Source organism: Columba livia, chromosome 10 (genome assembly GCF_036013475.1).
Source record: "Columba livia isolate bColLiv1 breed racing homer chromosome 10, bColLiv1.pat.W.v2, whole genome shotgun sequence".
NCBI lineage: Eukaryota > Metazoa > Chordata > Aves > Columbiformes > Columbidae > Columba > Columba livia.
The window spans coordinates 5,519,478-5,533,326 of record NC_088611.1 but is presented as its reverse complement, the minus strand read 5'-3'; the positions used below and the strand labels follow the sequence as shown (position 1 = coordinate 5,533,326).

Sequence of the window (13,849 nt, the reverse complement as noted above, 5' to 3'; positions counted from 1 at the left end):
TGTCCTGACGCGCCAGCCCCACTGCAGCTCTCCCACCGCAGAAGGCACCCCATGCAGTGACCCGAGTTAGCAGAGAGGTGGGACAAGGAGCTGAAGAAGAGGGCTCATCTCCATGGGCACACCGTGGGACAGGGCAGCGCTGCTGGGGGACTTTCCCCCCAACAAAGGCACCACAGTGAGCTGTGGTGCTCTGCTGCTGCAGCACAAACACACACACACACAGGGAGGAGGGATGATATCATGACCTGGCTTTGTGTGAGCTATTTAAGGGGTTTAATTATTATTATTATTATTTTTCTTTCCCGTTCCTCTGCCTCCGAACAATGCCGGTCCCGGCAGCACTGCAGTTCACACCATTGTGTGGGGCTGCCCAGCCTCAGGAAGGGGGAGATCCTTATCGCCCTGTGCTGACCACTGAGGCCAGTGAGCTCATGTCGGGTGAGAAAAGCCAGTGAGCACCTTGCCGGCAGCCTGGGATGGTGCTGGCAGCTGGGGGCTCCCACACACCCACCCCCCAACCCCTGCATTTGGGGGAAGCCCTGGGGGCTGGTTTACCTCCACCAGGCAGCATCGAGCCCCCCAAAACCAGCCTTGTCCCACCCAGCCCTGCAGAGCCACCAACCACCAGAAACACACCCAGGCTGGCGTGCAGCCCCCCAAACTGCGCTAGGGCCACCTTCTTCTGCATGTCCCCGCTCCCACCTGGGCACACTGACAGTGCTGGCATCGGTGCCTCTCCCATGTTTACCCAGGAACGGGTCTAACCTGCCCGCAGCCATTTACTTTCCTCCCTGATCCTGCCCATCCCTAAAACAGTCTGTGGCTGTGGGGGAGAAGCGGGGAGCTGGACCCACACACAGGCTGTCACCGCTGAGCACGTCCTGGTGCCACAGGGACAGCTGGGTGGAGCCCTGTCCCCCTGGGTACACACGACATGGCTCTGGCTCCCCAGGTGCAGTGGACAGTGGGGCTCATCCTGGGCATGGAAGCTTATTGAGCTGATTCTCAGTTTTTTCCCCTCCCTGAGAGCAGGCATCATCTTTCCCAGGCCCCATCTTTCCCAGGCCCCATTGCAAGAGCCTGGAGCTGTCAGCCGCTCCCCACGGCGCCAGGCTCAGTGTCTTTATTTGTGGAAAGCTCCCGGGGTGATGGCACTGCGGTGGCACTGTGCCTGCCGAGCCCCAGCCCACCTCAGTGACAGTGGCCCCACACCCACCACAGCACCCAGCTGTGGGGCTGATGCATAACACCACACCGGCCCTTTTGGAGATAGCCCTGCAGCCACAGAAGGTGACAGGGACCTGCCCAGGAGCCAGCCCTGGCGTCATGTCCACCACAGTTGGGGGGGACAGAGGGATGAGTCTGGCCCCGCTGCAAGGCACCCGCCAGGACAGGAGTCCCCCAGGGCAACCAGCAGCATGGGGAGCCTGTCCTCATCCCCAGCCGCCCCACAGCCATTTCCCTGCCCTAAGTAGCCACCGCTTGCCGGGGCACGCGGTTTTTCTCCCCGTGGGGTTTGGCCGCCCGTCCCTTCCTGCCCACATCCACGCCGGCCAGGGCGTGCTTGGTGTGTGCCAGCTTGCTCTTGCGGTGGTGGGGGCGGTTGCTGCACCAGAGGCGGGCACAGTACTCCTCCACCCGCCGCAGGTTTTGAGAGCTGATGAGGTGCATGATGTCCTTGAACCAGGTCTTGGGAGCCTGCGGCACCAGCCGGGGCTCAGAGCAAAGTGGGCGCAGGGGTTCGTCCCCCCGCTCCCGGGGGACAGTGTGTGCCATCTGCTCACTGGTGAGCACCTCCAGGGCTGTCTTGGCCACTGTCTGTGTGAAGCCGTGTTCCAGGGTCTTGCAGTAGTAGATGCCAGCGTCGTGGCGGTGCAGCTTGCGGAAAAGCAGCCCTTGCTCCGTCTGCAGGATCCGCTCGTCTGTCTTCACCTATCGGCCACCACAAGGTTGGGGGGAGGGGTCCAGACCTGGTCCCACATCCCCCCTGTGTCCTCACAGGGTGAGCACAGCAGGCATGGGGGGAGCCTCACCTCATCCCGCTGCTCGTCAGGGGGTCTCTGGACAAACCACTGCACGGTGGCCTGCGGGGAGCGGGGGGTGCACTCCAGGAAGGTGCTGTTCTCCTCTGCCCCATACAGCACCTTCTCTTCAACGCTCTCAAAATCATCCACTGTGGCACAGACAGACGTAGGCTCATGGGGAGGGCACAGCCAGGCTTCCACGTACCTGGGTGTTACCCCTGTCCAGGGCCACTGTGTGGCTTCCGTCCCCTTCTCCCCATCTCCCTGGGGACAGACAACACCCACCTTCCCTTGGGGCACCCTTGGTCTAAGGGACACAGAGACAAGGGTGCCCCAGCCCACCTGGGGTAATGGTTTTAAACTAAAGGAGGGCAGATTCAGGCAGGACATGAGGAAGAATTTTTTTTACAATGAGTGTGGTAAAATACTGGCCCGGGTTGCCCGGAGAGGTGGTGGATGCCCCATCCCTGGAGACATCCCAGGCCGGGCTGGACGGGGCTCTGAGCGACCTGATCTGGTTGAAGATGTCCCTGCCTATTGCAGGGGGTTGGACTGAATGAGCTTTGAAGGTCCCTTCTAACTCAAATTAGTCTACGATTCTGTGGCCACAAGTCCCTCTGTGTGCTGAGGGCTGGGGATGCCTGAAAATCTCAGGACACCTGGATGAGCTCCTCAGCCCTGTGGACCCCCCCAGTCTCTCACCAGTCAGGTTCTGGTCCAGACACTGGTGCACAGGATTGCCGTGGTGGATGTCCTGGCGGCGGTGGCGGCGCTTACCCAAGGGCTGGTAGTGGGTGCAGGCGGTGCCATCCCAGGCGCAGTAGGGATCCCTGGCCAGGCAGCACTCGGCACAAGCTGTACCGTAGGTCTCACACCGGTGCAGCCGCACCTGGGCCACCCCGAGGCTGGAGCCCACGTAGAGTGTTTGCTGGGGGAACGGCACCAGGATGGTGATGCCGCAGCCCCCACGGGCACAGCCCCAGCGGGGATCCCCAGGGCAAGCACCATGTGGGCTTCAAGAGGCTGGTGACAACCACTCAGTCCCTCCTGGTCACCTGCCATGTCCCCAGCCCCATGGCTGAGCCTTATCCATACTCACACGTTTGACGGAGATCTCCATCTGGGTGATGGGCACGGGCACCTGCAGGGGTGGTGAGTGGGTGTGAGCTTGGTGAAAGCCTCACCGTGGAAAGCCCAGCTCCTTCAGAGGTGCCAGAGCTCTGGGGGCACACTGGGAATGCTTTTGGGGAGGGTGAGAACACCCCCAGCCACCCTCTGCCCTCACAGCGGTGAGACCTCCCAGTCCCCAATAGTGCAATGACAGCCCTCAGCATCCATCCACAGCCACGTCCCCACCCTGAGCCCACCCCGCTGCCTCCCTCCCTTGCATGCAGAGCAGCAAATGGCACCTTGAAAACCTGCAGCTCCTCCAGGACAATTTCCTCAGTTGTGACTGAGCTTGTCTTCTGCAGGACCACCACCTTCAGCACTGAGCCAGCATCTGTGAGGAGGAGGAGGCAGCTGAAGGTGTGAGCACTCTGCCATCACACCCCCCTGTGTCATGCCCACCAGTAGCCCCAGCGCCGGGGCTCCTCCCTGCACGCTGTTCCTGCTGCTCACCTGTCCCAAGGAAGAGGACATCATGCTGCCCATCCTCAGCCTCCACCCGGTCCACCACGAGCTGGTGCAGGCGGTGGGGCAGGTCGGTCTTCACCAGCAGGGGCCGGCGGTGCCGGGGGTACACGGGCTTGTACATAAGGGGGTGTGCACGGGCAAAGTGCAGCACCTCGTCAGGAAAGTCCTTGGTGGTGCCGAACTGCCGCCGGGGCTGGTTGGTGGTCTTGCTGGGGCACTGTGGGGACCAGAAGGCATCAGCTCAGCCTGGACACCACAGCACCCTCCTTCCCCCTCCACCACCCCACAGAGCTGCTTTGGGTCCTTCCCTGCCTTCCCATTTGGGATCCATCTCCTTCACCCCTTTCCCAGACCTCGCTCCCCAGCCATCCCATGTGGGTTCCACAGGGAGCCCATCCCAGCAGGTGAGAAGATGGAGGATCAGCCCCATCACCCTCCAAGAAGAGCAATCGGAGGAGCGAAGGGGATCTGGTGGCCCAGGGGGTTGCTCACCACGCCAGGCCGTGGGTAGGGCACCCTGCCCTCGTAGGCACCCCACTGGTGGTGGGGGCTCTCCCGGTGGGCAAAGGGCCCATTGAAGACCTCCCGGATGTCACCCATGCGGTACACACAGACAGCAGAGCCCTGGAAGACATGGCTGAAAGGAGACAATGGATGGGGTAAGCAGAGCCACACTCCGAGCCAGCCAGTGGCATCAGTGGGGAACTTGGGAGAGCTGACATCTCCGTACAGACCAGGGCAGAGCTGGGGGAGGCTGGGGAACAGCCACCAGCCACGTGGTGGCAGTGACAGGGTGGGTCATGGGTGGCTGCAGCTGTATGTCCCCAGAGACTGGGGCTGGACCACCTACCTGACGGTGCTGAAGAGGGCATATATCTCCGGGCTCTTCCCATCCTTTGTCCTCAGCAGGAAGATATCCTCTGGGGATGAGAAACCCAAGCTGTGGAGGTTCTCTTGGAAGCCCAGGAGCTTGCTGAAGCCACCAACCAAGGGTCCACCCCCAGTGAAGTCCCTAGCTCCACACACCCCTTACCCAGCTCATCGAAGTGAGTGTCAATGCCACCAGGGCCGGGGACAGAGCACACTAGCCGGGCTTTGTTGAAGGTACTCCACTTGTTGACCAGCACCCTCTGGCCTCCAGCATCGTTCTGCAGGGAGAGGAAACATCAGGGCCACTGCTGTGACTTGGCACATCCCTGTCCCGTGCAGTCCCCGCGAGCATCTCACCACGCAGACCCGTGCCACCCGGCTGACAATGGCATACTCCTTGCTGTCCGCCTCCACCACCTTCTCCGTGAAGAAGAAATAGGCTTTGTCATTGTCCTTGTCATTGTTGTCCGGGATCAAGTGGACTGCCACGAATTTGGGGTCTACAAATGGAAGTTGGTTGCATCAGGTGGGGTGAGAGGGCACAGCCGCTGCCTCCAGACCCCCACAACACACTGAGGCTGGATGGGAACCAGGAGAACCCCCCCAGGCCACACTGCCCCAGTGTCTTTCCCCAGCACAGGGGATGTCACACCATGGCCAGCGGGTGCTCAAGGCTCCTCGTCCCCAGCATTATCCCAGCTTGGGGGATAAAGGGGCAGGAGGAGCTGTTACCATTCAGTAAGCGCTGGTCCACCTCAGTGCGCAAGGCAGAGCGGGTCCCCATGCTGCGGAAGATGCCGGGATCACGGCCCAAGAAATCTGCGGTGAGGCCAGCATACAGCTCTCCACCTGGCAAAGACATTCGCCGCGGGGCTGAGAGTCAGCCCGGCTGACACAGGGACTGGCACCAGGACCGTCCCCAATCCCAGCACCCCAAGGGCTCTTGGTTCCCAAGGAACACAACCCACCGATGACAGTGCTGGCGAAGGCGCGGCTGGGCTCCAGTGGGCACCTGCCCCGGCCGGGCTCCACGCTGGCGGGCTCCAGGCTGAAGGTGTGCTGGGCAAGGGGGACAGGCAGGGAGCAGGCAGGTGAGTCCCCAGGCTGTGCCTGGGCACGCAGGGCTGGGGCTGGTTCCTGCCTCCCTGCATCCACAGCCCAAACACTCCCAAAGAGATCATCTGGGAGTAGGATCTGTACTTTTTGGGGCAAGGCTGATGCTATGGGGACGCACAGCAACCAGAGGGACCCACCAGCCCCAACGCTTGCCCATCTCCTGGTCGGAGGCACTGTGGTATGGGCAGGGTTGGCTCTGCCTGCACAGTGCCCAGCTGTGAGGAGGGGATGGGGGACCTCTCTTTCCACCCCAGCCAACCTGATGTATGAGCAATGAGCTGCGAGAGAAGGAAACCCCACCCATACCACAGTCCCTGGCAGGACACCAGCCCCAGGGGACATGTCTGATTAGGCAATACCAGGCCAGAAAGGTGGGGGAAATGGGGCAACAGGGAGCTGGTTCCTGACAGCCCCCCTCCAGTATTCAGCATGGAGCGAACACCATATTCAGCATCCCCATGCCATCCCAAAGCCACCCATGAAGGGGGCAGAAGGTGGGGATCTACTCCGGGGGTGTCCTGTCAGGGATGCTCAGAGTGGGCACCCACCGCGGTGCTGCCCTACCTCGCCGCGGTGCCCCACATAGATGAAGGCACAGACTGGGTGGAAGGCGCCCGTCCCGCAGGCCAGCAGGTGGGTCCGGTTGTAGGGGTGCAGCACACGGACGTAGTTGGCACAGTCGGTCTGGGGGAAGAGCAGGGAAGGGAAAGGATCACAGGGGGCTTGATGCCCACCCCCAGCTCCCTGCCTCTGCCTGGGGCCCTACAACAGTGGGTGAGCCCCAGCCCTGGCTCCCTGGGCTGCACCCAGGCTCTCTGCCTTCACCCCGGTGCCAGGGGTGCGAGGTGGCAGCTTGCACCCACCCACAGGGCTGGCACCGACTTCATCTAGGGAGACCCCAGACCATTGCAAAATGATGGGGCTTTTTACTGGTTATCCTGCTGCTGAGAGCATCCCTGGGGGAACCACGCATAGCCCAGCTGGTACCTGGGTATCTCCTGCCCACAGACACCCATGTGTCATCCAGGGCAGGTCACCTGCCGAGCCATCTCCTGGTGGCAGCTCCTACACTCAGTCCCCTGGGGGACCCTCCTTTTCCCAGCGCCCAGGACGTGACCAGATGCAGGGACATCCTTCCCCATCGTGTTCCTGCTCACGCTAGGGATGAAACAAAAGGAGGAAATGCAGGAGACAAAGACGGATACCCACAGGCATCCTCGGCTGTCTCCAGAACAGCCCCGATTTCTACTGTCTGGGGCTGTCCCCTTCCACCAGGGACCACCAGCAGTGGCACCCCCGGGGCCGCAGACCTGCCACTTCTGTCCTGGCAGTTCCTGCTGGGAAAGGGCTCCCATCCTTCTGCTCGGGCATCACCACCATTAGCTTGGCAGCTCCCACCAGCTAGCGCCAGTCCTGCCTGCCCCCACCATCCCCCTCGGCAGGACATGAGGCCCCTCGTCTGCTGGGAACACCGCCACTGAGCTGCCCCGGGGGTTCCCAGCCTCCCTGCTGTTTATTTTCCCTTTGCAAAGAGCCTCTAAAATAGCACGTCTAGAAAAAAATATGTATGTTCAAGAAAAATAAAAGGTCGAGTCTGCCCCATCTTGAATCTGTCGGTGAGAGCTTGTAAAATAAACACACGGAGCAGGAGGGGGACTCCCGGGAGCAATTCGTCTGGGCCAGGGGAGCCTTGGGGACTTTTTCCCCACCATAGTCCTGTTTCATATCGAACAGGGGGGTGCAGAGAGTGGCAAGGTTTGGTGAGCAAGGTCGCTGAACCTGAGTCAGCTACACATTTCCCACCATCAGAGGTGGCCAGGACGGGCCAGACCACATTGTTGGGGTCTGGAGCAGAGCATGGGGCTTTCAGTGCCTCTGAGCTGCAGTCTCCCAGCCCAGCTACTGCTGCTCACTTGGTAAAGCCATGTTTGGGACATGCTGACCCCGGCTCTGCGATCACGGGGCTGAGCGGAGCCCCAGAGATGAGATTGCCAAAGCCCAGCACAAGCACCTCGCATGGCCAGGCTTGGTAGCCAACTCCTTGCCTCAGTTTCCCTCATGCACCGGGATAATCCCTTGCTCTGCTCTGGCATTGACCGGTCTGTGACCCCCGCCCAGGTCCATCTCCCATGAGGTGACATGGCACAGCCCTGGCCCACAAGGGGACCCCCCCAGCTCAGGGCAGAGCACACATGGGTGAGACTCACCCTCGGGTCCTTCCCCTTCCGAAAACACTCCTCCGTCTGCCCAGGGAGGGGAGGCCAGTAGATCTGAAACACAAAGGACCTGTTGGAGCAGGAGCAGGCACAGCAGGGGCTCAGCTGTGCAAAAACATGGCCCCTGGCTGCTGATGGCACATGGATGGAGGGAGGGGCAGAGAGAGGGACCAGCAGCTCCTCAGAGCCCCAGCAGGACCCACCTTCCTGGGCAATGCACCCCAACGGTCACAGCCCAAGGCCGGGCTGGTTTTGGGGGGTCACACTGGGGATGGCCAGAGCTGGCCTGGAAGGTGGGGACTTGTGGGTGGTATGGGGACAGTAAGGAGCTATGGAGTCCAAGTCCCCCACAGCCTTCAACAGCTCTTGGACCAGGGGCAGCTTGGGTACACAAGCCCTTGACCCTGTTGCAGTGACCCAGCATGCTGAGGGCACCTCATTTCCTTCTCCACTTTCTGCTGCTGGAAATGGCCCAGAGACATGTTTAAAAAAATCCAAGAAGTTGAAGAGGGGAGGGTGAGGGAAGAGGGGAATCACCACTCAGCATTGGTGCTCTTGTCTGTCACCTCTCCCACCAAGAGGCTTGGAGAGGTCTGGGGGCTTTTCCAGCTGAGTCCTGGCACAGCTCATTGCAGTGATGAATGCTGTTAGCTCCTTGTCTCTGCAGGCTTTCAGCTGTATATTTGGCCTATGAAGGGGATGCCCAGATGGCATTGGGGAGCACTCACTGTTTCAATTACAGCTTTTTAGTAGAGTGGGGTCTCAGCACCCAGAACTGTGGTGGGCTGTGCCACTGGCTGCAAACCACGATTAATCACTAATTGCCCGCAGCAACCAAGGCCAGCCCTCTCTTGCCAGGCAGTCCAGGTTTTCAGATGCATTTTGGGGCACTTGAGACAGGGCCATTCCTTGAGCAGGTCTTGTTTCAGGGTGGCTTCGCCTGGCTCAGCCGGGTAGCATCTGCTCAGAGGGGAGAGGGGTGCGCATGGCGGGGACAGAGACCCTGGGGGGCTCAGCTGGACCCAGCTCACCTCCTTGGCATCCGCGCTGGCCCCGTCCAGGAGCAGCGAGTAGAGCACATCCTTCCCCCCGATGAAGAGCCGGTCGCGGTACTCATCCAAGTAGAGGGAGCGGAATCCCAGGAAGCCTCGGTGGCCAAAGAAGAGAACGGAGCGGTTGGTCCCCAAAAGTTCTGCCGGAGAGGGAGGAAAGCACCAAGAGGAGTCATCCCGGCCCCAAAGACCTGCAGGGCTCTGTAAGCACTGCTCACCTTAAATGTCCCCTCCTGGCCATGGGTACAAGCACTTGCCTCAAGCCTGTGGTTCATCCTGCTGTGCACGCTGGGGTCCCCTGAGCACCAGCCCACAGCCCACTCAACATGAGGACAGGAGGGACAAGTGATGGATAACATCCCACAGGTAAGTGCCCTTTCGCACCCCCAGGCCCTCTCCGCCTGAGGGCCAGCCATTGAAGGATGCTGTGGCAAACAGGAAAACAGAGTGGGGTAACACAACCACAAGTGCTGTGTGGGCTCCCAGCCTCCGAACACCCTTCGCACCTGCCTGGGAAATGTGAAAGGATGCTCAGCCCCCCACCTCAGTGGCGGCACCAAGGGGTCCTAGTTTTCTCAGGGAGTGACCAGAGGGCTGTGATGAGTGCAGAGGCAGCAGTGTCCCTCTGAGCTGCTGATTCTGAGCATCATGGAGCCATCCTGGGGCCAGCAGAAGAGCTGCTCCCAGACACTGCAAGCAGCAGCATCCACCTCCATTCCTTCCCAGAGGCACAAGCAACCCAGCCTCCCCCAGCCCAAGGTGCTGCTCTCCCTCCCAGTCAAGGACAAAGCCACAGAGCCAGCACGCAACAAGGTCCTGGACAAGTTTACCCCTGGCAAGGTTCAGCTCAACCACCCCTAGGTCATACCATGGCTCTGCCACAGCAAGTCGGGCTCTGCAAGAGCCTGGCAAAGGCTGTGCCTGCTGCCAGCCCCGGGCCGGGCCCACACAGAGGCCAGGAAGACAGTGAGAGTGGACATGAGGTGAGCAGAGGTCCTGTCCTCCCCAGGTGTGAGTTGGGGACGCAACAGGAGGCACCCAGCCAATGCCATGGGAAAACAGACACACAGAGCCCACCACTACCACTATCAGACCCCAGTGCCATGGAGGCTTCCTCCCACCATGGCATGGTGACAGTGCTTGGAAAAAGGCACCAGCACAGGGACACTGTATCCCTGGAACAGACATCACATCCCAAAGCAACAGGGTCTGATGATCAAGGCTTCCAAAGCAGGTCCAAGCCTGAACCCCGTAGGATGCAGAGAGGACCCTCACACTGATGACAATGCGGGGGCAGTGGCATGACTGGTTCCTAATGGGAAATGACTTTTCGGGTCAGCAAGCAGAAAACCCCGGCACGGTGGCGCCCACCCAGCCGCCACAGAGGAAAAGGGCAAGAGGGAGCGGCTCAGCTTCACAAGGCTTTGAAACCCCGTCCCAGCCACTGCACCCACCAGGCAAAGGAGGACAAAGCGCCATTGATGAGCGCAGCCGTGTCCCCAGAAACCCTGCACTGGGGAAGGCTGCCAGCTGCCACTGCTGACCCCTGGGAAACCCCCAGCCAGAGCATCCACCACACATGTCCCCATGCGAGGGGAGGTGGTGGTGGGACAAGCAGAGTGGCCAGCAGCCCAGTGCACTGGGGTACCAAATCCTGCTCTTGCTGGGGGGACATTTGTCACCTCCAGCAAGAAGGTGGCCAGTGACACAATGATCCCATTCTGATAGGAAATGCTTCTTCTGGGACCTACAAGGGAAGCAAGATCCATCCACAAGGGGGGAATGGCCACCTGTACCCCATCACACACAGCTCCCATCCCCACCAAGTCACTCAAGGGCAGTCCCAGTGCCCTAACTGGTGGTGCTGGTGGTGTGGAGGGATACAAACCCGGTGGCTCCATCCTCACCAGGAAGACTTCTGTGCTGCAAGAAGTGTTGACACCAGGCACCGGGGACCCCTCCACTCCATGTCGCAGGGGGGTCCCCTCCTCCCCTTGCCCTCTCAGCATCTTGGGTCCTTCCGTATCGCCAGGCCCAGCACAGGAAAATGCTGTCGTCTCCTTCTATTCTTGCCCAGCAATAATATTTTCCCAGCTCAGAATAACATTGGCAAAGTCATTGAGCTCCCTTTATTGTTTCAGGCAAGACTTCCCCCACTCCCCCAGCCCCAACAAATTCCTCCTGTGCCTCAGGTTACACGGGCTCCGGGTGCCTTTCCCTCCCCTGGCTTCCCCTCCCCAGGGAGCAGCACCCTGCCATGCTCCATCCATCCCCAGCACCCCTTTACCCCCAAGGTGGGGGTCCCATAGAAGCCACCCCCCAAGCACCACTGCAGCAGGATGGGGGTGCTTTGGGGGAGACAGTGGAGAGCTCGGGGGACACCGGGCTGTGCTGTGATGCTCCTCATGCACAGCAGCAAAATGCTTTTTCCTCTCTTATAAAAGCCACTGCTGGAAGTCAAAGGAGAAGGAAAAGAGCAGCTTGAAGTGAGAGAGAGAAGAGGTGGGGACACAGCCACCCCTGCACCCATAGCGTGACACCTTCCCCTATGGCTACCCCAAATGTTGAGCCACCAGCCACACACAGTCCAAGCCAACGAGCTAAGCGCAAGCAGCTTCACTTCACCCCGGTTTTCATTTCAGAGGCGTCTAATGGTTTTAATTGAAATTTTCATTTTCTTTTTCTTCCCCCCAGGGAGAAGGCGGTGGCAGAATTTGTTTCATGGGAAATTTCAGTTTCTGTTTCCAATTTGGAAGAGGAACAGAATAATCAGCTTAAGAAGAAAAAAGCTTCAAAAGGTTGCTCCCTCCCCACGGGAGGCTGAGGAGCCCGCCCAGCCCTGGGGAGCCCCTTGCACCTGGGGAATGGCAAAGCACAACTTTGGGCTGGAGCGGTCCAGATACCCAGCCAAACCCTGAGCCCCACAACCAAGCTCTGCCGGGCCCCCAAACGTGCCAGCCTTGCTGCCAAGCCCCACCTGAGGGCACCGATTCCACCACAGGGCAGAGCCGGGAGCCATCCCAGGCTCCTGCTCCCTCCCAGGGTAAGCGGGGCCACTCCGTGCCTCAGTTTCCCCCATGTAGCAGGGAGGGAGCCCCAGTACAGAGCCAGGGACACTGCCAGCCCGTGCCCCAGGGCCGGGGGACCCCCGTACAGCAACAGGGCAGGTGGCAGCTCTCTCCTGGCACAGGGACGTGCTCTGCAGGTCCTGGGGCCCTCTGAGAGCTGGGCTACCCCAGATCTCTCCACTCTTTGAGAAGAGGAAAGAGATGTATTATGCAATTTATTTTATTTTAACTTTTCTAAGAGCAGGTTCATTGCTTTTAGGCAAGAAGGAGATTGGGGCACTCCAGACTCCTGTCAAGTTTGGCTGGAAGCAGCCGGTGGATTAAGTTGGCAAAGCGGGGGATGCAGCGAGCCAGAGCAAGATCACAGGGAGAGTTTTAATTAAAACCGAGCACTCCCAGCACAGCACCCGAAGGGCCCCCCCGGCACCCCAGCACCTGCCTCCCAGCACGACAGGGCTCGGGGGTGCCCAGGCTGAGCAGCACCCGGGGACCCACCCGGGCAGCTGAGAGACCGCCTGGCTCCCACCCAGCCACGGGCAGGGTGCTGAGAACCCACGGGGATAGCCACACCAGGGGAGCACCCACGCACCGCAGCGGCCACCCAGTCCACATGCCAGAACACACCAGTGCTGGAACAGCGCCCTGCCTCAGTTTCCCCCCACTCCACGTGGGAGACGATCCCTCGTGGGAAGCAGCGGGGCGGTGCATTCCCCTTCCTCATCACCCGTCTCCCCCCGTTCCTCCTCCTCGGGGGCTCCCACCGTCCCGCGTGTGAAACGGGACAACGCCGAGCAGCCACCCACCGAAAGCACAAGGTGCCCCCCCGCATAAACTCCTCTATAAACCCGCACTTAGGGCGCAGCGCCCACAGCCGGGGCTCCTCCCGATCCCCGGGTGGGGGAGCGGAGGACACCCTGTTTGGGCAGAGACCTCCCATCACCCCCCTCACCCCGCAGCAGGTGCCCCGGCCCGGCTCACCGCGGTAGGGCAGGCGGAGCCGGGGTGGGCTGCGCCCCGCCGCCAGCAGCGCAGCCCCCAGCCAGCACATCCACACCGACACCCACAGCCGCATCCCGCCGCCGCTGCCGGGGCTGCCGGTGGCACCGAGTTTTTATGGGGCCGCCATCCGACCGCCCCCGGCACGCCCCGGCACGCCCCCGCCGTCCCCCCATCCTCCGGGACGGCGGGGGTGCGCGGGGGATGTCGTGAGGGGCGGGCCGGCCCCAGCCCCCGAGGGGGGGCCCGAGAGCTCGGGATGCCCCCAAATTGTCGCCTGCCACCAGCGGTGTAGGCTTTGCTGCAGCCCCCTACCCCCCTCCCCGCCCCGCGAGGTAACTCCACCAGCCCCTTCAGCTCATCTCTGAAGATGGGGAGCAAGGTGGGGTCCCCCAGCCTTGCCCTCCTGGAGCGGTAGGAAAGGGCAAGCAGATGTGTCCCCTGAACAGGACACTCAGTGTGGGGTGATCTCCAAGCACCAATAAGCACCTGGCTCCTGGGTCCCATCTCAGCAGCCAGACAAGCTGGGGACACCAGGACAATTGGGCAAGGGGGCTGAGCAGGATCAAGTGGAGCATGGGGTGCTGCACACAGCCTCGGTGCACTCACAGGGCAGGGGACAGGGCAGCAGGAACCCACCACTGTCTGCCTGCAAAGGTGGCTGCTCACCTGCACCCAGAGCAGGAACTCCAGGCAGCAAGATCCCATGGCACCCACACCATGCCCGTGCCATCCTCCTCCAGGGCTGCAGGGGCAAGGAACACGGCCCTTTGAGACATCAGAGGACCCATACAGGTTTCCCACCAGTCTCGTTCCTGCTCTCAGACCAGCATGGGGGCAGCTTCACCAGCCCCAGATCCCCAGGGTGGAAG

The 13,849-nt window shown here is 61.1% G+C and overlaps 1 protein-coding gene across 1 annotated transcript; it reads right to left on the bottom strand.

The window, feature by feature from the left end:
• Nucleotides 1-250: 250 nt before the first annotated feature.
• On the bottom strand, nt 251-13,119 carry SEMA3G (semaphorin 3G). The gene is made up of 16 exons (XM_065075077.1): nt 12,960-13,119; nt 8,893-9,053; nt 7,853-7,915; nt 6,210-6,329; nt 5,498-5,588; nt 5,262-5,378; nt 4,887-5,029; nt 4,693-4,807; nt 4,510-4,579; nt 4,152-4,296; nt 3,645-3,876; nt 3,434-3,525; nt 3,124-3,165; nt 2,727-2,952; nt 2,034-2,173; nt 251-1,932 (listed from the first exon to the last, which is right to left on the bottom strand). The coding sequence occupies exons 1-16, from the start codon at nt 13,051-13,053 to the stop codon at nt 1,468-1,470; spliced, it is 2,316 nt and encodes a 771-aa protein (XP_064931149.1). The 5' UTR covers nt 13,054-13,119; the 3' UTR covers nt 251-1,467.
• Between the last annotated feature and the right edge of the window lie 730 nt (nt 13,120-13,849).

Bases quoted from the DNA above. Each gene is read 5' to 3' on its own strand.
- SEMA3G (XM_065075077.1), bottom strand. From the start codon at position 13,053: ATGCGGCTGTGGGTGTCGGTGTGGATGTGCTGGCTGGGGGCTGCGCTG. The intron at 7,916-8,892 runs GTGAGCTGGGTC...TTTGTGTTTCAG, and splicing joins CCAGCGCGGATGCCAAGGAG to ATCTACTGGCCTCCCCTCCC. The intron at 1,933-2,033 runs GTGAGGCTCCCC...GGTGGCCGATAG, and splicing joins CTGACGAGCAGCGGGATGAG to GTGAAGACAGACGAGCGGAT.